This window comes from Pygocentrus nattereri, chromosome 22, assembly GCF_015220715.1.
Source record: "Pygocentrus nattereri isolate fPygNat1 chromosome 22, fPygNat1.pri, whole genome shotgun sequence".
In the NCBI taxonomy this organism is placed as follows: domain Eukaryota; kingdom Metazoa; phylum Chordata; class Actinopteri; order Characiformes; family Serrasalmidae; genus Pygocentrus; species Pygocentrus nattereri.
The window spans coordinates 29238880-29264128 of NC_051232.1; the positions used below are offsets into that span (position 1 = coordinate 29238880).

General features: G+C 41.5%; 1 protein-coding gene across 26 annotated transcripts in view; it reads left to right on the forward strand.

Annotated features, from left to right (window-relative positions):
- The window catches only part of LOC108443646 (neurexin-1a-like), a 537123-nt gene extending 515576 nt beyond the window's left edge, over positions 1–21547 (forward strand). For 15 of the 26 annotated variants that reach the window (XM_037532641.1, XM_037532643.1, XM_037532657.1 and 12 more), the window contains one exon: positions 19514–21547. In XM_037532641.1, the coding sequence (XP_037388538.1) occupies positions 19514–19818 (305 nt within the window). In that variant the 3' untranslated portion in view covers positions 19819–21547. The remainder of the gene's footprint in view (positions 1–19513) is intronic. The other 11 variants (XM_037532646.1, XM_037532649.1, XM_037532650.1 and 8 more) reach the window with 1 other exon arrangement.
- The last annotated feature ends 3702 nt before the right edge of the window (positions 21548–25249 follow it).

Consider the following 25249-nt stretch of genomic DNA (forward strand, 5'->3'; position numbering starts at 1 on the left):
GAACCAAAACTAAATCATATTTCTTCAGCAAATTTGGCCCTTGTGTAGTATCTGAAATAGAACATTACACACACACACCCAAATATACAAAAAAATCCACTCAGTATGTGATCCTAATCTCCACTCTCTGACCACATACCACCTTAAAGGTGGCTCCTTGAGAGAGATTACAATCAAGGCCTGCATAGATCAAAAGTGGGATGAACAATTAAGTCCAAAGACTTAACGCCCCTTGTGCTCCCTATTGATCAGAACATAAGCAATAAGTCCCTGCACCAAATTAATGTCTGCCCCACAGTAATCCAGAATCTGTCTGTCTGCAGCCAACATGTGTCTGGCTTGCAAGCTGAGAAGTAGGTGTATCTGTCCCTTGTCCCTGACAGATGGAGATCTGCTTTCTGAAGGAAAACCTCCAGACCTGCTATTACAATTTTTTTCTCTCACGCAGCAGATGAGCTTGTTTACTTTTGAGAGGATGGTAGGAAGTGTTGCAGCAAAGCGTGTTGTGCAAGGTCAAAGGAGGGCAATGCGGAATGCTTAAATGCTGTTTCTTCCTCCCAGGAAGAGCACAGAAACATTTCCACAGGGCCACCTGTGTGATTTGACACCAGCTGCCATGGGCTGTGGGGGTTGACAGGTGTCTAACAGCGTAACTAACTGATCAATATCTACATTCAGTGCCACTTGCATGGCTGGCAGAGCAGCAGATAGCATATTCCTAATTCCTCGCTCACCGTGTGAAGGACTGGATCCACTGACATCGAGAAGGTGTCTAAGGTTATCCTGTAGTCTCAGCGCCCTTTTCCAGGCTGAAGGAGGACATCTCTCTTTCTGCAGGAGTGGAAAAAGTGGCCTTTGTTGGAATTCTCAGTAGTCCTGGAGTACCTGAGAATTGACCAATACTGCCCAGGGTCCTGAGGGTTTCCGATCAAGCGCAGCCTTTACTTTCTAGAAACTCTTTAGTGCTCAAATTGTCACTTCGATAAATGCCTTTTTCCACCCCAAAATTGCTCGGTCCCCAGCCACCTGCAAGATAAAGCAGTCTTCCGTGGGTACACACATACCCCTGGCTGCACGTGGGACGACGCAATGGTAAGATGTCATGGCAGCTTGCTCGCCCCTCAAGGTCAGTCCGGCAGGCTGTAGATCATACATGAGTTCTCCGGCGGCAGAACTATCAGTGATCGAGTGATATTGATCCCCAGCCTTATTTGTCACTGCACTTTATTTCTTTTACTGCTGGAAAACTGTGGGCCCTGCCAGCAGAGCAGACTGGAGCTAATCTTCCAGCAGGACCCAGATTAGATCACACTGCAGCAAAACTGAACCTCTCGGCTGGTGAAATCAGGAACAGGAAATGTAGGCTCTGCCTCCAATACATTTAAGGATAGAAACAGAGGGATATAGATGAGATACAGATAAGTTTTAAATCCCAGGTCACCACTATTGAAATACTCAGCAATAGCCCGGAATGTGCTGAGAAGATTAATGTGCCATGGTCGTATGAGCTCCATGGTGGAACCGCAGATGAACAATACTTGGTCCAGTCGAGTGCTAGCCTTGATTAGCACAACTGAATCAGATTTTTTTTTCTGGAGCTAGCTAACTATGATGGCTTTTTATCTAACAGGCCTTTTTGAGTTGTTTTTTATGTTTAGTGGTGATGAAGCTCATAAGTATTGCATCTAAAGTACACTGCATGAGTGAGCTCAGCATAAGATAGAAAGAAGAAAGAAAACCGCATTAGTGCGCCGTAAGGCTCTATGCTTTAAACAACTTGGCATCAAACGCTGCTTTTTTTCAATACCAGTCATCTTTATAACATATTTATATTTTCATTTTTCCCTTATTTGTCTTTGAACAGTAATTCTGAGGTCTGTCTCAGATTCTAGAGTTCTGAAATGTGTACTTACTGGTAGGAATCGCACTAGGTGACCAAAAATCTAGGACTAGGAACCGGATCCAAATTCAAAAACAAGCTGGCAAACGGAAAGCCAGTTTTAATCTCACCAAACTTAAACCCAGAACCAAAGCGCTAAAAGCCATAGTCAGTCACACAGGCTCTTTAGGACTGCAGTTCGCCAACCCTGCTCTACTTCTTTGTTTGACATTTGACATGTGATGCATTGAACATGTTAAAAAATATATGTAAAGATATTGGGGCCAAGCAAAGTAAACACATCCTGAATTTTCCACCCATCCAACTTCTCAGAGGTGAGGGCCTAATCAACCTGGTGCTAAATTTTGATTTGTTGAGCAGATGATTCCAGCATGCTAGATTAAAAACTGTTGGCAGGTAGTGAAAATATTATAAAACCTCATAACCACTTCTATTAAAGTCCCTGTAGTTACTGAATAATGAGCCTTAGTACATTATAAGCCTGTGATTTAAAGGAGCAGATATTGAGAAGTGGTCTGCGAGAAGCTGAGCAAAGCAAACAAATCAAGCACAACCAAGCACTTGGGTCCCAGTGAGTTCAGACAAACAGCACAGAAAGCCTCTTTGGTTCTCAGAACATTTCACTGAGAACCTCAGCCAACATAGCTTTTATGCTGTCACACAGAACAAACAAAATGTGAACAATCTTCATCTGTTCGCTCCAGCGTGAGCCAACACATAGGGTGGTCTGATCCGTGAAATGCGTTATGGCCCAAGGTGAGGACAAGAATGGAATAGCAGTAATAAAACACTGTGTGTCAGCTTGCAGCAAGGGCCTAGTTTTCTGAACAGAAGGCCAGGCGCTTCCAGACAACCCTAGCGCTAATTCATATGATAGAGGTACACTGCTGTTTCTAAGGGTTCCAGAAAACACCTCGGAGAAGTCTTTGGAGTGATACTTTTTATTTGACAGGCAAGTCATTTCGAAATCTTTACTACGAGTACTGGAATAACAGACATTATTGTTTCCTTTATTTTATTTGTGATACATGTAGAACAAAGCAGTTTCCACTTTGACAGCAGCATCTTGTAATGTCACATTTGACTGATTATTCCTTAATGAGCTCTTTTACAGCAGACAGTGGCAGAGAGGTTAATGTCATGCTTAAGCTGGACATATACGGACAAGTTTGTGTGGAGTCAGCAAGTGTCTGCAGTTAGGACTGCCTGTTTTATGGGCCAATAAAAAGTGCAAGCTTCTATAAACACAGCGGATTGCTCCATCTAGACCTCGCAATGGTGAAACGTGTGCAGAAACACTAATGAAATCCTTAAGCTGCAACTCTTTCTTATGTCTGGTCAGCAACCTTGCTGTGCTGACCTGCTCTCAAATATATAAACACAGAATGATTAGGGCTCCCCTAATTTCCTGTACTTGAGGTTTTGGCCACATATGACTAACCCTTCACCAGCTATGAGCAAAGCTCATAAAAGGAATGACTCTCTGAATCTGAATATCCGACTGATTTAACCCGACATATTGAAAGGAAGGTGTGGTTGTTAAAAGGGCTTCTGGCCCAAAACTGTGTTTTAATTAGTCCTATTATTTACCATGTTAGGGAATATTCTGCATTACATCGCTCAGCTTTATCGTTTTTTTCCCCCCTTTTATTAGCCTTCTTTCACTACAGTTCCCAGCATGCATCGCATAAATATGTAATACTGTGATATTTAGCTTGCTAGTAGTTTGTTTTCATTAGCATCAGCCAGCTAGTGGGAACAAAATAAAAATCTAACAGCCTGCCCTCATGTATCTGCCCCAAAGCATTTTTAGTTATTCAAACGTTCCTCCTGCCTTCAAGATAAGCTTCCTCGCCTTTAAACCAGAAAATATCACTCCAGATGCTTTTGTGGAACCCCTATAAAAGGCGAGGAGGCACCTTGCAACGGATGTAGCAATGATTACATTTCCCATTTTGGCCGGAGTGCTCCTTGAAAGCAAAATAAATCTTCCCTCTAACTTATAAAAATTATTTTATGTGGTAAAAACCAATGTATTCCATTTTACATCAAAAAACACTTCAACTCCATTTCCACACTGTTCCACTTTTTACAGTTTAGCCAGAGCCTCTCGCTTAAAGCAGAAATATGTGAGATGACGCGACCTGTCAAATTCATACTCCACACTCCAAACAAAGATAAGATGCGTTTATCGTCATTGCACAGTGTACAACGAAATTGAGCAGCGATCCAACGGCACTTTCCACATACAAAACAAATAAACATAAGGATAAAATATGTAAAGTGCAGGTTACGGAAAATAAAGTATCAAAAATCTTAAATATATAGAGAAAGGACTATAAAACTATATTCTAAACAGACAATAGACAATAGAAAAGTTGGGTAGCAGTTAGTTATTGCACATTTCTGGATAGCTTATAGGGTCATGATATTGCACATCTTAAGAATTACTGCACAGAAAGAATACAGATTATAGATCACACACTCGAGAACAGTGAATAATAAATAGAACAGAGGTGGAGTGGAACCGTGTACAGTGTCCTATGAAATCAGTGCCAGTACAGAGCAGTAGTGGTGTTCAGTCGGTTCTACTGAGCACAGTGTTCTACAGAAAGTCCTTGTCAGTGTGTGTGTTTGGAAGTGTTCAGTTCCCGTACAGCTCTGGGGTAAAAACTGTTTCTAAGTCTGTTTGTCCGGGATGGGATAGACCTAAAGCGTTTACCAGAGGGCAGCAGGTCGAACAGATGATGTCCTGGGTGAAACAGGGGTAACATATCACCAGAAAGTTGTGGTGTCCACCCGTATTGCAAGAAACACGGAAATGCACAGTCCTTCCTCCCTCTTCACTCGTGGCTAAATATCAGATCTTACCTGTTAATGTAACAGTCTAGAAGAACAAGGTTCTACATCAAGCTTCGTGCCTTTACTCACCGAGAGTCTCCAGCAGTGGAAAGCGATGTTAATGCGGGGGGCAGTCGTGGGCTGGAGGTTAGGGAACTGGCCCTGTGACCGGAAGGTCGCGGGTTCGATCCCCAGTGCTGATGTTGGGATGTTTTAAACTAAAAAATGCAAAATGCACTTTTAACAAAGAGACTTACTGTATAACTAATACTTTATTATTGTTAGCATGTTCTGTTTCATACAAGGCTGGCTGCTAGAGAAATCATTCAATCCAATCTAACCATTCAAAAGTAGATTCATTTACATATGCGAAAGTTTGGGCACCCCTGTTCAAATCACTTGTTTGATGGTTTTCTAAGTGAACAAGTATTCTCTACAGAGAACATACAGTGCATCACAAAAGTGAGTACACCCCTCACATTTCTGCAGATATTTGAGTATATATCTTTTCATGGGACGACACTGACAAAATGACACTTTGACACAATGAACAGTCGTCTGTGTGCAGCTTATATAACAGTGTAAATTTATTCTTCCCTCAAAATAACTCAATATAAAGCCATTAATGTCTGAACCAGCGGCAACAAAAGTCATTAATCTTGGTCTCATCAGACCATAGGACATGGTTCCAGTAATCCATGTCCTTTGTTGACATGTCTTCAGCAAACTGTTTGCGGGCTTTCTTGTGTACAGACTTCAGAAGACTCACTCAGCTTCTTTGGACGACCAACACGAGGTCTGTTCTGAGTGGACCCTACTCTTTTAAAACGCTGGATGATCTTGGCCACTGTGCTGCAGCTCAGTTTCAGGGTGTTGGCAATCTTCTTGTAGCCTTGGCCATCTTCATGTAGTGCAACAATTCGTCTTTTAAGATCCTCAGAGAGTTCTTTGCCATGATGTACCATGTTGGAACTTTCAGTGCCCAGTATGAGAGAGTGAGAGAGCTGTACTACAGATTTGAACACACCTGCTCCCTATGCACACCTGAGACCTAGTAACACTAACGAGTCACGTGACATTTTGGAGGGAAAATGACAAGCAGTGCTCAATTTGGACATTTAGGGGTGTAGTCTCTTAGGGGTGTGCTCACTTTTGTTGCCGGTGGTTTAGACACTAATGGCTGTATATTGAGTTATTTTGAGGGAAGAATAAATTTACACTGTTATATAAGCTGCACACAGACGACTTTTCATTGTGTCAAAGTGTCATTTTGTCAGTGTCGTCCCATGAAAAGATATATACTCAAATATCTGCAGAAATGTGAGGGGTGTACTCACTTTTGTGATGCACTGTACATCTGCACATTCTAATGTACAGTTAACGTGGGGGGGGAGAAAACATGAAATATGGCCTGTGCAAAAGGTATGGCACGTTTTATAATTAATGTTTTACTTTTCTCCAATATGTTAAACTAGATATTTGCCGGGAAATGGCGTATTTAAGTGTGTTCCCTGCAGAGGATGTGTTATTTCCACTCAGAAAATCTAACAAAACCAAACATGCAGGACCGGAGGTGTTCGCATGCAACATTAAACAACAGTAAATGTGGCTCAGTTGAAAGTTCCTCCTCATAGTAAGCAAGCGAGTATTGGGAAGCAGCCCTCAGGCATGCTTATGCACTCCCTTCCTCCACACTCTTACTTTGTTAGCCTAGTGCTCAAAGGAAGCTCCATTCAAGGACTGTGAGCTAATTAGCGAATGGAGCTGATGCCCTAGTGTGTTGTGACCGGGAGTGATGCTGCACTCGGAGCGGTGACCTGTTCAAAGGCTGATCCGCTGTAGAGTGGCGGGGGCTGACAGCCGATGATTACCGCCAGATTTTGCACTCTGCCGTTGAAATGCTAACTGAATGGGGGGGGGGGGGGGGGGGGGGTCGCATAGGTGCCTGAAGCAGTCTAACTTAAGTGGGGTGCTAAGCTGTGTCGAATTAAATGTCACACCGTGCACCATCCACACATAAACATACACACACACCAAATAAGTTTGGGAGGTCTACATCTTTATTGGCATAGGACTGAGTTAGGCAGCACATTTTGGTTTTTGCTGAATCATTAAAAAGATTTGAGAATCAGTAATATTTTTTATACACATCTGTGCTATAAACGAAAACATAAACTTTGTTTTGAGCATCTACCAGAGTGAGTACCCAGGGCTAATGTGCGAGAAAAGTCTGGTAAATCAACAAACACAATGAATTCGATGCAGTTCCATGAGTCGATGAGTGCCAGACGAGCTTTCCAAGCTATGCATTTACAAATATATGAATTGGATTAATAAAAATATTTCTGACAATCTACATCTAATATCATCATAATATAGTTTAAATATATGTTATGTACATAACTACATTTTTGTATTATGACTGGTTTGAAAATGAACTTCTCTTATTGTTTTATTCTGAGCGTCTTATTTAGCAGCGTGTTAAAACTAACCCTGCCATGTGGTGGCCGCACCTTAGCCTGGCTAGCTCTCACTGTGAGCTGTCAGTTGTTCAGAGTGACTGCCTAGGAAAATCAGTATTATCGTTCTGCTGACATCAACAAGTAACAAGTAACCTACTGGGTGTGTTTCATATATACTGAGGCATCCTAGGCCTAAATCATGCATTTTCTCTCTCAGGCAGCATCGGTTTGAGCAGTTCACAACACTACTGAGCATTTAATGGAGCATTCATCTTGGAAACCTGCTGGCAAAGTACGAAGGATAACAGTGGGGGGGAATCCTTGCTAATGTTTTCAAATAGGTCCCCTGCTTCCCTGCGTCTGTTCCACTTTGTGCTGCTTTCAATCTTTCTTTACATTACATTACATTGCATTACATAGCATAAACACCATGTATGAGACAGTGTGGCACAACCTAAAATGTTTCCTTTTTTTTGGTCAAATAATTATCAAATACATATTTTCATTCAAACTACGCATCTCTACCACAAGCGGCACCTTTTAGTTTGTTTTAAGCATCGTTACCGTTACATCATCGTTAGTTATAGTCATCTATAACTGGCAGAAGCGGAAATATTACATCTCATTGTTTTTCTTAGGACGTTTTAGTTACTCGTGTCAAAACTACCTCCGCCATGTTTGGCTAGCTCTAGCTCTTTGGCTGTGAGTTGATTATATGCTTCAAAATAAAGCTACATTACAATTACTAACAGAGACTGAAATGAGTGTGAATTCTGTGACCTATAAGCAACTCAGTAATCAAGAAAAACATATGATGAAAAATATTACTTATTGCTGTCCCCAAAGGATGTTGCTTTAGGGAGCTCAAGAAGATAACATATGGCTTTACATGGTAAAACGTACATGCTGGTTGCATGTTGTGAATTGCATGCAACTTCATTTCTATGCAAGTTGACAGTTACACGAAGAAATTTAAAACAATGTTGCAGAAAAAACTGTGGCACAAGAAGCCATGTTAATAGTGGTTACTGTTAGCTGCCAAATTTAATTAACTTATATAAAATGTCCATGTTAGAGTTTACCCTGTTAGGTTGTGCCCTGCCCTAATGTGTTAAACAGTACCACAAATGCTATTACCCATAGATTCCGTAAAATCTTTGTCACAAGAGACTCCACTGTGTTAAATCTGTACCCCTAGTTAATTTCGCAAACTAAAATGAGCCACGAAGCCATTCAGGACAAACAATGGCTTCAAATCTTTCACTTGTTTGAGCTCCTGCATTGAGTTACACATTAACTGAGCCCACTTATAATATGCAGACACAAAGCGTCTGGACGTTTTCTGACATTTGTAGATAAATAATGGCAGGAATGAATGCCAAAAAAGGAAAACACACTTCATCGACTGTCTGTGTCTTTGTACAGAAAACACATTTAGGATTGCCAAAGGGAGCAATTTAATGTACCCATATCTGCATGGAATAGAGACATGATATGCATGTATAATGTTGTTTGTTACAGAATGATACATGATGACGCAGTAGCAGGATCTAAAAAGGCTATGCTTCAATGCAGTTGCATGAGCTTCATCATATTCCCTTCATCATGGCTTGTGGTTAAATTAATTACTAACTAACTCATATCAGTGTTATTATCCTGTTATTACCAAGTATTATATTTACAACTTACTGGGAGCATTTTAGTATGCTAAGGTAATGTGCTACATCTTCCATTTTCCTTAGCAGGTAGCACCAAGCTACTTCTAAGAGGGTTTAATGGGGCGTTCACTTTGGACACATGCTGGCAAATTACGAGAGATAACAATGGGGGAAATTCATGCTAATGTTTTCAAATTGATCCCCTGCTTTGCTGCGTCTGTTTCACTCTATGCTTTATGCTTTCACTCTTTCTTTACGTTACATTTACATTTTTATGTTAACTCTTTTTTTTACCCAGTTAAACAACCATAGCTTAAACAGACCCCACCATCTGTGTAGGAGCAGAACACAACCTAAGGCATTTTGTTTTCTTGTGAAGTATTTTTAAAACATCCGAGCAATACCAGTTCATTTTTGTTCAAGCGGCCTAACACCTCTGCTTCAAATGACAAAACGTTGTTTTGACCATCTACAGAACAACCAAGCCAAAACTGGCAGGAGTGGAAATTTTCTCGACTTACCCCTTGGGTAGGGTGAACTGTAACAGGCTCAGGGGGCTAGTTGCAATATTTGCTGGAAAATTCAGGTGCAAACACAATTAATTCAATAAGTTTCATGCTGTTTGAACCAGATGAGTTTTCCAGCCTCACTGTATGAAAATATACGGATTAAAACCACAAAGTACCACAGCAGATATGGAGAAATATATATATATAATTATTTGACATCTGTAGTAAACCTTTATGAATCTGTGAATAGAAAGGATTTTTACACACATTAACTGTTTTGCATGTAAACTTGTGTCATTATTTACTTTGACAAAAACATGGTCATGTGGGGGCTGCACTAACCTGCCCAGCATTTGCTGTGAGTTGATTATATGTTTCCAAACAGTGCTGTATTACAGGCAAAGTGATTAAAATAGTAGAATAATAATTCTGTGACTGAATAATTAAAAAAAAACATTTGTGTAAAGAAATCCATGGTTCCAAAACATGGTCTTCTTAATGAACCTTGAAAATATCTGGCTTATTGCCTTGAAAATGTGCAAATAATGTTGCTCTGGAAGTTTGAGAGGCTGATGAAACGCATGTTCCACTTTAACTACATAAGAAAGCTGCGCTACATTTTACTCCACGGTGGTAGCTGCTCCTTATGGTTGTGCCTCTGCTGTATAGTACATGCCATCACTTTCTGCAGTACAAAGGCCTAAAGCTAGACTAGGCCTAAAGCTTACATTAGGCCTGAAATATTGTATGCAAAAAGATGACAAATGATATCTGATGTTTAAACTGCGTGTGGTGACCTGCAGTCCACATAACGGACAAAAGCCTAGTCGTCTTTGTTATCTGAGATGTAACAGAATCAGAACAGTTTTTTGCATTTCCTTGCATAGTGCACTGCATGGCACTGTGCTAAATAATGGGCTCGCTAACACAAAGCTCCCAACATCACCTACTCTGTTTCCCCTATCAGTCCTGCTAATGAAAGCTCTGCCAAGGCACTGTCCAATCATTACAGCCCGAGCAGGAACGATCACCCCATTGCCTTAGACCAGGCAGTAGACACAGTGACCACTTCACCTGCAAGTGTCTCCCTAAATCCTCCATCTCTCTTCCCTCCAAACTCCCTTGATCCTACTTCCCCCTGAAATTACCAAACAAATGATCCTCTTCGCTGCTGACCAGCAAAGTAAAACAGTCCATAAAGGGAGCCATATATTAACTTCCCTACTGACTCCCGAATTTCTGATCCTGCTCTTCTCCTGGCGCTGGGCACGAGCCGGTGAGAAAACGGGCTGGTGGTGTGAGGAAAGTGGGACCGGTGTTGGGCGAGAGCGGAGGCGAAGCCCGCAGAAGCTTGTCAGGTATTTCAAAGCAAATTAGCAAAGCAGCCCTAGCGCTCCTTGCCTCTAATCCCTCTCCGAGTTGCATCTCAAAATCCTGGGAGGATTAGTGGCTGCCGAAAGACACCTTCCGTAGAGCCCGTTCTCCTGCTGGTTTCCTTAAATGTGGCAGGGCTGTCACCAGAGTCACGCATCCCCTCCACCGTCTGCCTCAGTCCCAATACCCCTCCCTCCCTCAGGTTGTATATTATACAGCTTAGAGTGTTAGATGTTAGAGTGCACTGTTTGCCATCATACTACTATTTGATAGACAAAACTAGTTATATTCGGATAAAACCCAGACGTAAGTGGGGTTTAGACCAGAAGTGGGTGGATGTGGGTATATTTACCAGGAGTCATTTAACTGGTAGCTACCCTCAGATTGCATGTTGTACAGCTGAGGCATGTTCAGAGAGTTCAATTTGTATCTGTCAGCAGACAATGTTAGGCCACTTTCATGCCTAGATAGCCTTGTTAAACTCTGCCACAGAGTTGGGGGTTTTAATTTGGCTCATTGAGTTTCACATTATAATGTGCTCCAGATTATACATGTGGGTGTTCATGAATTGTTCGGGATTCTGGCAGGAAAACAAGTGATCTGTTACTGCTGTTATTGCCATATAATGATCTTTTTTTAACTTTCATTAGCCTAGTATTGTAGAACATACACTAGCTATCCCTCATGTAGATTCCTGATATAATTGTGCAATGCCTGGCCTAAAGTATGTGGACACCCGGCCAGCACATCTATATGAGCTTGTGCGACAATCTTTTCCAAAACCATGGGCATATTAATGTGGAGTTGGCCAAACCTTGAGTCTACAACATTCCCCACCCTTCTGGGAAGGTCTTCAAAAAATTGGAGTCTGTTTGCATCCATTCAATCAGAAGAGCATTTGTTCGGTCTGGACTTGATGTTGGACAAGAAGGCTTCCTTCCTTCTCTAAACTTTAGTATTGGCACTATCCATTCTGGTAGGCACTCTTATAAGCCCAGATTCGTCCATTCATCCAGAAAGCGAAGCACGGTTTATCACTCCAGAGAACACATGTCCACTGCTCCAGAGTCCTTTTTTCTGATAACAATGAGTTTGGCTGAAACACCTGAACTCGGTAATTAGGATGTCCACATGCTTTTGGCCGTGAATATTCCTACCCTTAAGAAACTGATCATGGACGATGTTTTTTTTGACCGAAAGCCTTACAGTGCAGACCCAGTTTAGTTTTGGTCTCATAACAGTTTTTTGTACTACTACTGTACTACTACAACTACCCAGTAATATAAATACAGCACTTTAGCAGTATTTGTGTTAATTACATGTCAACAGCACTTAAATTACAAGTTAATACCAGGTTTAAAAGTGCTAACATGAACAAGAAATTCCTTGTATGCGTAGCATACCTGGCCAATAAAGCTTGATTCTGATTCTGATAGACTAAAAACACATCAATGTGATGCTAAACCCATGCAGCAAGTATGACAGTGATGTGCCACATGCTGCAAATGCACAGATGCTGCAACAGCTTTTGACAGTCTGCTCTCATTGGTGCCCATATTCTGTCATTTGGAAAACAAGGAAAAGATGAGGTCCAACATCGTGATCCTCAGAAAACATACATGCAGTCTCATATGCACACACACATATGCAGATACTACCCGCCACAAACTTCCTTTTCTTTTCAGGTTTACTGCTCACTACCCTTTACCACGCCCCTGTTGTGCCATCACAGAAAAAAGCAGCATTTGGAGGGTCGTTTTCTCTCTCGCTATCTAATTTTACTCTTGGGTGCGCTCAAGTGGAATTTATAAAAGCCCCCCATTATTTTAAACACTTGTTTCAAGTGCTATGTCTCCACCGGTGTCGTCGCTAAGCCGTGGAGTGCTAATGAAGAGCCAAGTGTGCGAAAGACAGAAAAACGGAGGACCTCAACCTGTTCTCATACAGCATTTAAGGCCAGCCATGTTCTAATATACGTCAAAATATGAAGGATTTCATCAGTGCACATGCAATGCACATGTAACAACAACAGGCTTTCTCTACAAGCATGAATTCAAATACAAAAGCCAATGACAATTATCGACTGAGCATGGTTCATCCTGCATGTCACTTCCATCCACCCCCATTGTAGAATCTCTGGAACGGCCTGCCTAAGCAATCAGCTCACTGCGAGGGCGTCTGCAGACAGGGACTAAATCAGCAGTCTTGGCAATATTGTATCTGCCTGTTGTCACTTTGCCATGCCCTGCATGAGACCAATCAGCACGTCTGTGTGGCTAGCAGGTGCGAAAGGCAGCCAGAGACGAGGCTGCTAGCTCAGCGTCGGCTCCAAACGACAGGAATCAAAGCAAGACAACAGCAACACCACAGCCAAGACCTATTCCCCCTTCATGATTCTCTGTCTTTCTGTTTTCCTGAGAACTGAGGCCAAACAGCCTTAAATAATAAAGGTTTGTAAATGTTTCCTGGCTTGGATGTATGGTTCTAGAAAAGGCCTTCCGTTGGTAGAGGTTTTTAGCTTTGCTGCATAGTAAAGAGATGTGCACTTTTTTCATTATCAAAGACACTTCTACAGTGCTCTTCATGCCAGTGGCATGGCAAAATCTATTACAGGCAAATGATAAATCTTAAAAATGATATGAAATTATTAAAAATCAATTATATTATTAAAAATATAAAAACCAAGACACAAAGACTTTCTAATTAAATGCCAAGTTAAAAAGATAAGGTTTTTGTCACGACTGGCCCCTCCCAGTCCTGTCCATGTGTTCATGTTTTGGTTTAGCCCATGTGCGTTTGTTTTGGTTTAGCCCCCTCCTATCATGACTCCGCCCCTGATTGTCTCCACCTGTTTTTGACCTGTCCTTCGTTTTCCATGTGTATTTAAGCCCTGTGTTTGCCCCTTGTCTTGGCTGGTCTTTGTTTGCTGTTTGAATCTCTGTTTGTGTTGTTGGTGTTATATGCTGTGTTGGTTGTACTGGTGTTGTTTGTTTGATTCTGGTTTATGTCATGTCTGGTCCCCGATCTATCCGTGTTGGCTCACTGACCCTGGACCGTTTTGACCGTGACCCTGGATTTGCCCATTATAAAAGTTGCTTATCTCAGCCTCCTCGCTCCCCGACACAGTTTTAGATGCTTCTTAAAAGTGAGCACTGAGCTTGACTGTGCAATAAAAAGTGGAATTGAGTTCCACAGTTTAGAAGCCTAATAATTGAACGAGGCTTCTCCATGTTTTTTGTATTTTACTGAAGGCATTTGCAGAAGGAGAGTGTCTGCAGATCATGGGCTGGATCATCAACAGACAGACACTCTGTGATGTAAGCAGTGCTTTAAGCAGTGTAAGGCCATTTGGAGCCTTAAAAACTAGTAGAAGTACTGTACAACCTATTCTGAAAGATAAAGGCAGTCAAAGTTCTTTCTAAATGGGAGTGATATGATTTTTCTTTTTTGTTTTTGTTAAAAAGCGCGCTGCCACATTTTCTATGGGTTGTGGAGGATGTTGTAGAGGACGTATTGTATTCTTAGAAAGCCCAGTGAGAAGAGCACTACAGTAATCAACTCTGCTTGTGACAAATACATTAAGAAGTTTCTTGCAGCTAGAAAAAATCATATGCTCTAAAGATCTTAAAGGTTCTTCAATGCTTCTTGACTTATTCATACACATAATCTTTAAGAAGCTTTACACTATATGCAGGTTCCACACAGAATGGTTCTTTAGGGAATGCATTAAAATATTTTAGGTGACTTTATATCCTTAAAAAAAGAGTTAAGTGATACCATAAAAGAACCAAATTGAAAACCATGTTGATGTGAGTGGAGGGGAACTGTGGAAAGGTTCTATACCAGATTAAGGGTTCTTTCACCAAGAATCATTCAATAAAAGGTTGCTTGGGGGGAGGGGGGGGTTAAAATGTGGTTCTTCAATGGTATCAAGTCAAAGATGCATTTTGTTGCTGTCGGACACAAATTTCCATTTTTCAGTTTTTGGCATAATTTGAAAATGACTAGTCCTTTACATTGTTTGCAAATTTCATGATGACTGGACCAAACAAAATGGCCCAGAATGACTGTCTGGATAAAAAGACTGGTTCCACTGACTTACAATAAAAGTCAAGTAGGTTTTTCCGTCTCCTGTAATGTTACCACTTCATAGATACAAAGTTTTGAGTAACACTGCTGATGACTTTGATAAGTAGCATCACCCCAGTAATGCTATGTTTTTGCTTTGTGGTGTAGTGAAAAGATTTGAGGGTCATTTCATTACACCGCCAGAATCAGTTACAGCATAATTTCCTGAGGCCAAAAGGAGCTACTGTGCCAGTTAAAGATGCTGACTTGGGATCAGCAATTGAAGGAGAACGCTTGCCATCTGTTTTTCCTGTGACAGAACCTGGCCAGCAGTTAGTAATGTAGCCTTGTGTTTTGAAGATACACACATTAAACAAAACAACTCTATCTGAGAGCTCTGTGGAATATATGCCATAAATTAATAGTCCGAAAAAAGATAACTACATCTTAAACAGGCAATTAGAGCTGATGCACCTAACTCACAGGAACAATGAGAAGGAATGGGAGCTGTCAGGAGCGTCACAGACAGGAGATGCACAATATGTCCAAAAGCGAACAGTTGTCTAATTAGTAGATATTTTAAAGCTCACACATTGCTGCAACAGGTGTTAAAATGCATGTGCACAGTCATTTAATCTCCATAGGAGAGGAAAACGCTCTAGAGGAACAACATACTATACAAGTCTGAACTCATATGCATAATGCATAATGCTAGGTAAGAAGGTAAAGGAGAACATGGCCAAGAACCATGGAATTAGGTTCTTTGGAGTGATGAAACACCATACCTTTGGGGTTAAACAGTGCACCATTTGCGAGCCAGACGTAATTGGCCAACATCTCTCCGAGAAAATGAAATTTTCTGCAATATGTTGTCAACGCATTCCAAAATAAATAAATAACACTCGTAACCCAACTGCAAAAGAAAATCTATTTCTGCTATTTCATCCGTTCTTTTTCATTAATAAGATTTCTGAGTGTGTTCTTGCATTTGATATGTTATGAATGTGATGTAGCAAAGCCAAAAGAGATTTTTATTCAAACTTCCATTCTGCTCAAAAAGAAGACATGAATAGGAGCATGTCACACATCAGTCACGCCGTATCATTACTCTGATTAAACAAATCACGGATAAGCTCTCATCAAGCTGAACTTGTTCTAAAACAAAACACAGTGCAGCTAACGAGACTAAGCTTTGAGCATCTTTTAAATAGTAATTAAAAAGCACACAGAAAGCTCTGGTTCTACACGATGAAACTGATAAAATGATTACTGGCCGAGATACAGGCTCTAAGGAAAAAAAACGGTAATTGGTATGTTGTTTGTTGTAATATATTTTTAGTATCTTGCTTTTTTCCTGGCCCAACAGAAACATTCCAGCATCTATTGTAAGCCTTCCCAGAAGAGTAGAGGCTGTTACTGCAGCAAATGGAGGGCAAACTACCTAGTGATACCTCTGATTTCAGAAGAAATGTTGGACAAGAACATCTGTCTCAACATCCAGTGTACAGTACTATAGAAATGTCTCCTGTTTTTCCATCGCACTGACGTTCTCTTTCCATATGCAAGTGGGTCTAATCTCCTCAGAAGTATCTCAGTAAAAATGAACGTGTACTCAATGGCTGTTTTAACTGGAAATTAAATAAACGAAGGGTGTTCTCTGTCTTTTGCATGTTTCTGTATGTCCCCCAACCTTTCCCTACAGCACAGAAATCATGGGCCTCGATCATCCTCCCTCTCTGAGAATTCTCTGGCTGTGAATTCACCTCTATCGTTTCCTGTCCTTATCTTCTGTCCTGACTCTCTGACCCTAAACAACAAATAACCAAAGCCGGCCTCAGATTTCACCCTCACACCCGCTGGTGTGGTGACAGCCTACAGGCTTTCGCCTTGAAGGAGTGAGCTTTCTTCACACCTGTCCAAAGGGATAACACGGGCGGTGGCAGGCACAACTAATCTGTTCCAACGCTCAGTCACACTCAATTCCCAGCAGCATCTCCTCTCGTCCTTGAGCGTCAACTCTCCAATGGTGGCATTCCTGGACTTACAGTAGGCCTCAACTCCCACTACAGCAGGGTTATTAGACAATGACAGGCACCTTCTGACTGCAAACTTTTATAGCCCAGAGAAGGAGAGCCAGTCAGTTTGTGTTATCCCACACAGCAGATAGAAAGGTGGTGGAGGAGGACTGTGCTCAGCAGCAGAAGAAACCTGAGACCATAAGCCAAAAAGATTTCAGGAGTGAACTTTTTGTTTTGATGCTTACGACTTTGTTGAAGAGTTGACCTGATCAGCTCTTGAAAGTGAACTACACAGGTTAGTGTCCAGACCTAATGGTAACTGTAGTGAACAAGCGACTGTTTTGTTAAAATATGGAAATTCCGACCATTTCTAAAGAAGTTAAAAGCTAGCATGGTGGTAGATGTGTTGTAGTTTATATCATGCCTAGTTGTGACGTCTTGGTAGCAAAGCTTGATTCATTAAGCTGAATTTAACTAAAACTGGGATACTGTAGTGGTTAACACCTCTGCCTTCTATGCTGTAGACTAGGGTTCAATCCCCACCTGGGAAAACACCCTACACTATACCAATAAGAGTCCTTGGGCAAGACTCCTAACACCACCTTGGCCTACCTGTGTAAAAATGATCAAATTGTAAGTTGCTCTGGATAAGAGCGTCAGCCAAATGCCATAAATGTAAATTGGAATCTGCCTGCAACCCCCCAGTTATAGATTTTTGGTCTCTTGGCTTCATTCACAAATTAAAATCTTGTGACCTTAATAAATGAGATTTATAAAAAGGTCACTCAATCAGCTAAATCATGTATTGCTTTATATCGGCAACTGAATTTTGTAATTAATATAAAATTTTGCTTCTTCTTCTCAAAAAAAAAAACATACAACCTTGGTGTTGCACATTCATAAAATCAAGAATGCCAGGAAGGGTTCTTGCCTTGAACCACAGAAGAACCACTTTAGGTTTTCCAAAGATCCATTTTTCTGATGGTTATTAAAATGGCCATATAAACAACCATGCTCCCTTCAATATGAGCTTCATGGCATTCATATGTGAGAAAATAAAAAGTGAAAAAGCTCAAGGTGCTGAGAAAAGAAGTGAAAAGCAGTGCTGGGAGAGAGATGTTTTATCAGATGAGAGCATTAGCAGAGAGAGAGAAAGCAAGCGAGTGAGAGAGATGGAGAGACAGAATAATGAAGGGTTATGGAGCCGAGTGCTATCAGAGTTGATGGGAGTGGGATTATAATTTGGATGGCTCTCGTACATAATGGAGGCTCACTGATATGTAATCAGTTTCCCATTCAAAGCGGCAAATGGCTCCCAAAGCACTGTCTGCGAGTCGTTAATCCCTCCTTATCAAGCATTTAGAGTATGTTAAAGGGCGGTCACTGGATTCATCTGAGGGCCGGGTCAGAGTCAGTGCTGCTAGGATGTTTGTAATTTGCATGATAATGGCATGGCCTGCGTGTCGGCTAAGTGTATAAATCGTCGGCACTGTTCTTTCTGATAAGAGGTATCGTCCCAGTAATGCTATGTTTTTGCTTTGTGAGCAGAGAAGAGAATTGCAGGTCATTTCATTACGAGCAGGGAAAGCATTCTTGAGCGCACAGCCAGAATCAGTTACAGCATAATTTCCTGGGGCCAAAAGGAGCTATTGTCAGCGACGCTGACTTGGGATCAGCAATTGAAGGAGAACATTTGCCACTGACAAGCAGTTAGCAGTGTAGTGACAGATTTCTTCATTCTTATAATTATTCTTATAATCTTAATAGCACAAAAAGGCAAAAGTACCCCTGGCCACTTTTTTATGAATCCCCTATCTACCTTGCTGATGTAAAGTTAGGGATATATTTGTTGATGCACAATTTGCAACAGCCATCCTCAAAACCTTCGTCAATGGTCAATTTCTGACCACAGAGTTGCTCTTGGCTGGGTATTTGTGGGTGGGGGACCCTGGCATTGCTATACTGTATTGTCACATGTGCCAGAAGACATCTCTGCATTTGGAAGCTAAGGTTACCCATGCTGTGCATATTGCCTTTGCTATCTTTAACCTATATCTTTTCTTGGAATCTACTGAAAAAAATACAGCAAATAACACTGACACAAGATCACGTTATAAACGGTTTTGTAACCCCTATAGAAATCTGTGCCTGCAACTGTCTCTGCCTTAATGAGCTCCTGCTGGTATGGGTTTCCTCCCTCTCTAAGATGCCCAAAAATGCTGCCTTAAATGCTAATAAGACTTTAAATGAAATTATATGTACATTTCACAAAATTCCACCATTTTACAAGCTGCTTCTGTTAAAAGATAATTGTTCCACTTATTGGCATTTCTACTTTTTAGAAATATTTACACAGCTTTTATTTCACCTTTTATAGCACAAGTGCTACCTCTTCACATACAGCCCTGTGCTAATATAAAAAAAACAACACCACTGTAATTTCACCATACGCTACCGTGCTGTTACCATGCCAATGTTGCTGTTTTACCACACAAACAACGTCACAGTGGGCCTGTGGTCAGAAACTGACCGAAGACGAATGGACTACAGTGTGGGTGACTAATTGCACATAAAAAAATTTGTAGTTGTGCACCTTTACAGTGTGTTTCTAATAAAAGTGGTCAGTGAATGGAAATATGAGGTGTTACTAAGTTAACTTGCTGCTGTTTCTCTGCCTTTCCAGCAAGCCCCACAGGTCCTGGGGTGAAGGGCTATCCCGACCCAGTGGAGGTGGTCCGAGAGTCCAGCAGCACAACAGGCATGGTGGTGGGCATAGTGGCAGCCGCGGCCCTCTGCATACTCATCCTCCTCTATGCCATGTACAAGTATCGCAACCGCGATGAAGGCTCCTACCACGTGGATGAGAGCCGCAACTACATCAGCAACTCGGCACAGTCCAACGGTACGGTGGTCAAGGAGAAACCGGTCAACACAGCCAAGAGCGCCAGCAAGGGCAAGAAAAACAAGGACAAGGAGTACTATGTTTGATCACTCCAGATTATCTGGGTACTTGCTGGAGCAAAGTTTCAAGGACTTGTGTGTTTTTTTGTGAAAGAATAATACGAAAACCCATTCTGTGTATATAACAAACAACTGATGAAAAAAACTGCTTTGAACAATTGTAGAAAATTTATCTAAGATATGGCATTTCACTGCAAGATGCAAAATGCACCTGAGGGGGTGGGCAGGGGGAAAAGGTTCTTCAGCATTTTCCTCCAGAATGGACGGAGGGAACAGAAGGACGATGGTGGCAGCAGACCAGTCTGGCACAGATTCAGCTGGACAAGCCTGATGGTCCAGCCAACAACAGACTGGTCTGAGGAAAACAAAGCTGATTAAATACCCAACAATTACCCATAACTGATAAGCAGATTATCAATACAAGCCCATCTGCACCTCTAGCATTGGACGGACGAGATGTTGTGATTGCAGTTGCTTGTTGAACAGAGAACGTAAGGGGTTGGGAAGGGTGATGTCACAAGCCGTCGGTGTTTGCCTGTGCTTGCTGCCGGGAGTTGTTTTTCCATGATGGAGCAAAGGCTGGAGACAGTGCACAAGCTCTAATGTTACACAAACATTGGGGATCGACAGGAAGATGGAAAAAGGACCGACATCCAAGCCTCCGCCTAAGGAAACAACCAAACGTCTTTCTTTTATTTGCACCTTTTATAGAAGCAGCGGCTGGTGCAGACTCTCGTGAGGCCGCTTGGTTAAATCTATCAAGGGTGCAAAAGAACAGAAAGCCTGCCAGCCTGGGGATCCGAAAGCAATCTCAGAAAAGCAATCTCAAGGCCTTACTTTCTCCATCGGAGGGAAACTTGAGGCCGCGAAGCCAGGCAGTGTGAAAAATTTTTCAGAAAGTGATCACTTGGGGAACACTTGCACGCAACAGTATCTTATTACATATGTTTATACAGTACACCCACATCTAAATGTGCTCTCTGGACTGTGTGACAGTGGTGTTTTATAGCCTGTTGTATAGATGATGCAAAATTATATCTGCTCCTCAAACCATTTTTTTTTCAATAATAAAACATTTAAAAAGAGAAAAAAAGAAAACTAAATGTTATTATGTGTTGCTAGATATAGAAGATTTTATGACGACACCGGCTCTGGCATTTTTCTTTTTTCAGTTGCCTTCCCTCTTAGGCTTTATACAAATGCCATACCAAATGATAGCACCTTGTAAGAGGCCTGAAATAATCTGACCTGTATGTGAAGGGGATTTCATGTGCGGTCCCAACGTTTCAGGCCTGCAGGAAAAATCACTGCCCACCATCTGACCTCTGAACCCTCTTTTCTCCCATGGAAATCCCACTGTAAGACTCGAAATGCTATGAACGAACAGGAGCTGTCCAAGGTACTGATCGATAATACATCTGTTTTGAGGTATAAAAGGTGCAGACCACTCTAGCCATTCCAGACCCCATGCACATCCTGTCTCTTTCTGTTCGTCTGTCCGTCTCTACGTCTGTCTCCGTCCCGCCATCTTCGTTTCAGAACAAGCAAGAAGAGGGAAGCGCCGAATATGAGCTGAACTGCATTAACAGCTTTCGTTTGCGTCGGTTTATTTTCTAATTCTACCAGTGCTATTCTTTTCTACAGTATTTTCTGTTTGAATGTGATGATTCTTTATGGACCTCAAAGTACAAAATTTATTATTCAAAAAATAGTTTTGAAAAAGCAAACGAGCAAATAAAATATTACCTAAATGAAACCAAAGCTTCGTTTGGAGTTACTGAATATTTCTGGGAAAGAGCTGTGCTACTGCTGAGTTTTAACGATGACTGATTTGACTTCTCTTTGCAAAAGTTTGAACACCTCTGCTTTGTCGATGTTCTAAGGAAATGTGTTAAAACATCCTCCTTTTCTTCTAAATAATAACTTTTCCATATTTTTTCTCAATACATTAAATTCAGCAAATAAACAGGGATGGCATTAGGCGTGTTCTCTGTAGAGGATGTGTTAACTTATTTTCACCTAAAAAAATCAACATAGTATTTCAGGAATTCGCTCGACGTGGGCCAATATTCAGAAACAAGGTAATCACAGTATTTAACACATGTACATGCTATGGTCGATATTTTGAAATGCCATCACTGCATTCTACAGTTGATGAGATTTGCTGTTGTTTTTTTACTTTTCTCCCCAATTTAGTCGAGGTTCATTCCCACCTTCTATCTAGGCCGTACCTCATCACATAAGGCTACCAAGCTGTGAGGATGAGGGTTAGTACGTCCTTGATACAACAGACATAAAGCAAAACCACATCTCTTCAAACCACCGCTAACAAAACAACGTTTGACAGCTCAACATGCTTGGAGGAAAACACTAACTGTCACTTCTGTTACATCAGCTGACAGACACCCACATTGGCTAGCATCACACTGAGTGATATGGAAAGAGAGAGGACCATTCCACCCATCCAGAAACAGCTTGGGCTCCCAGCTTTGGATGGCTGTGGCATCGATGGAGATTTTTAAATACCCAGATGCATGCCTGTATCACATATATATGAAGTAAATGGCCTGAAACTATAGTAACATAGCCTACCTAAGATTATAGTTTTGTTTAAAGGTGCAGTGAGTAGGTTGGTGGCATCTAGTGGTGAGGTTGTAGACTGCAATACCCCTCCCCCACCCCTCCCTTTCCAAGCGTGTAGTAGAAGCCGGTGGATGCTTTTTCTTATGCTAAATAATAAGCATTATCCTCCGTCTGTCATACGTTGGGTTCTCAAACTTCTTACACTGGTTAGCCAGCACTGGCACCAAACACTGATTCTTCTTCTTTCTCCCCTTTCAACCAGTGCTACAGCAGCAGCTAATTCAATTTGCCACTTCAATGTAAAAATGCAAAACACACTCTTTAGATCCACTGTTTTGTTTGTTCTGGGCTACTGTAGAAGTGTGGTGGTGTAACATGGTGGCCTCTGTTGGAAGAGAATCTCCCTGTGTAGATTTGAAGGGCTCATTCCAAGCAAACGAGATACAGGTGATCATACTCTAATGAGAGTGTGGTTTTGTATACTATATTCCATTCCACTAAACGTACTAAAACAACCAACAGACTGCTGCTAAAATAACATTCAGAATGCTACATTTATATTGATCTTTTTTGAAATAATGTGTAAAGATATTATCAAAATTAATAAAAAACAGGTATTCTGAAATTACATTTTTATATCAGCACTGAATATTCAAAAACGTCCTAAGACGTGTCTTTTCACACGTAACACCTTTGCAGACTTTGCTCCAACACCAGACCAACCTGTTGAAGCAAAATCAGCCAGGCCTTTCAGTGTCAGTTGAATGCAGTTTAAGGCACTTTAGGCAGAGTGACAGTGGTACAATTTGTATAGCCAAAGTTTAGGAACACTAAAGGGTGATAAAATTTAAGAGTTCAACGGTTTCACTATTCATAATATTCATATAGAGTCTATAAGAATAGTTAAATCATTGAACAGTAGAGGTGGGTGAGAAAAATCGATTCTTAGATGCATAGCAATGCAGACGTGGGCGATTCTGAATCGATTCACAAATGTCAGAAATCTATTTTCTTAATTTGAATTGATAAAGTAAAGTTGATGGAATGCAAAAGGCAGAAAGTGCTGTGCCTGGACAATCTGTGCTGTACACACTACAATTAAAGTGGGGTTGGCAACCCAAATGTTAATAAGAGGCTTTTTGTCCTTTTAACAAAAATCAAACCACCTTGGGAGCCACATTTTGAGTCCAATTGATCATCTCGGCTGTACATGCGTCTCAGTACGGGCTGATGTCCTAGTGTAGGCTAAAAATATAATACAAACAAAAACGCAGACTCTGCTCTGCTTTAAGCTTTAGCTCAGCTGTAGCCACTTTCTTGCATCACCAGCAGAAAACCTCTCCATACAAGTAGAAGAGTTTCTTGTAAAATGTCTCTCAATGTTCTACTTTTTACGAGGCTATTCGTTTGCCAGCTTTTTTGTTTGCCAGCTTCTTGTTCAAATTTTCCTGCTCCACCTTAAATGGCGCCTGCGACGTGAGATTGTAACTGCTGCACCATTTAAAGTGGAACCGGAAAATTCAAACAGCTAGCTGAGCTTTGGCTTCTAGAGTTCTAGAGTCGGTCCGTGTACGTTTGACTTTCATTTCAAGTGATGACCGTGTGCACACCGCACCAGGCGATCTGTGTAGACGTTCTGAAGAATCAGTGATGTTCACCTTGGGGGTAGCCGGAAGGTCGCCGGTTCGATCCCCAGAGCCGACAGCACATGACTGAGGTGTCCTTGAGCAAGACACCTAACCCCCAACTGCTCCCCGGGCGCTGCGGATTGGGCTGCCCACCGCTCCGGGTAAGTGTGCTCACTGCCCCCTAGTGTGTGTGTGCTCACTAGAGTGTATGTGGTGTTTCACTTCACGGATGGGTTAAATGCAGAGGTGAAATTTCCCCGTTGTCGGACTAATAAGGGTCACTTAATCTTAATCTTAAAATCCAGTATTGAAAAACGAGAATATGGGCCAGTTCTTGTTTTTGATTCTATTTTTGTCAGTCGAGAAACAAGAAATGGCTCATCATAAAATCAAAAAACAAACAAACAGGAATTGAATGAGGAGTTGATCTTACTGATATAAATTGAAGCAAAAATAAACGCGCAGAGTGCACCCATGGTCCAAATCTGGCATTATGAAAGGCTATATAACGTTTTTATGTGAACACGACTCCTGCCATGTGCTCTGTCCTAAGTTCATAGTGTTCTTATAATCATGTGGTGGCGCTGCTCCAGTTTTGGGGGCAAAGGAGCTTTATAGGCGCGTTAGAGCTACGCTGTGGGTCCCTGTGCTCAGGACGTGTTCTGTTCGCTTCTGGGAGCATTTTTTATGATGGTCTGAAACACACGCCTGAGCGTATGTTTAGTTAGTTGGGTTAACTTCTCGTGGCAGAATGACAGGCTCTCCTGAGCCTACTCGTCCACCAAGAGGCTACAGTACTAGTCATTATGACTAAAAGACAGCATGCAGTCTAATGTCCTTATGCCTGTATGATACGTGTGCATGCATAGTGGGAGTTTGGCAGAATAACGAAAGAATTCTACTTGAACTTGAGTGCATCTGCAGTTAATCTGGGGAGCACGAAGCCCCTGTCAAGCGGTGGGAGTTCAGTTTCTTCCTTATATCATTTCTTTCAAATATAGTTTGTGCACGTCAAATTTACAAACACTTATACAAAAAGTAACATGGCCAACCAATACACGAATGACAGGCCTGATTTCTATGAGCTTCCATACATGCGTTTATTTCCGCTTAAGACAGGAAATTCTAAATATTGATCATTAGAATATTTACACTTACATTTACGACATTTGGCTGACGCTCTTATCCAGAGCGACTTACAATTTGATTATTTTACACAGGTAGGCGAAGGTTGTGTTAGGAGTCTT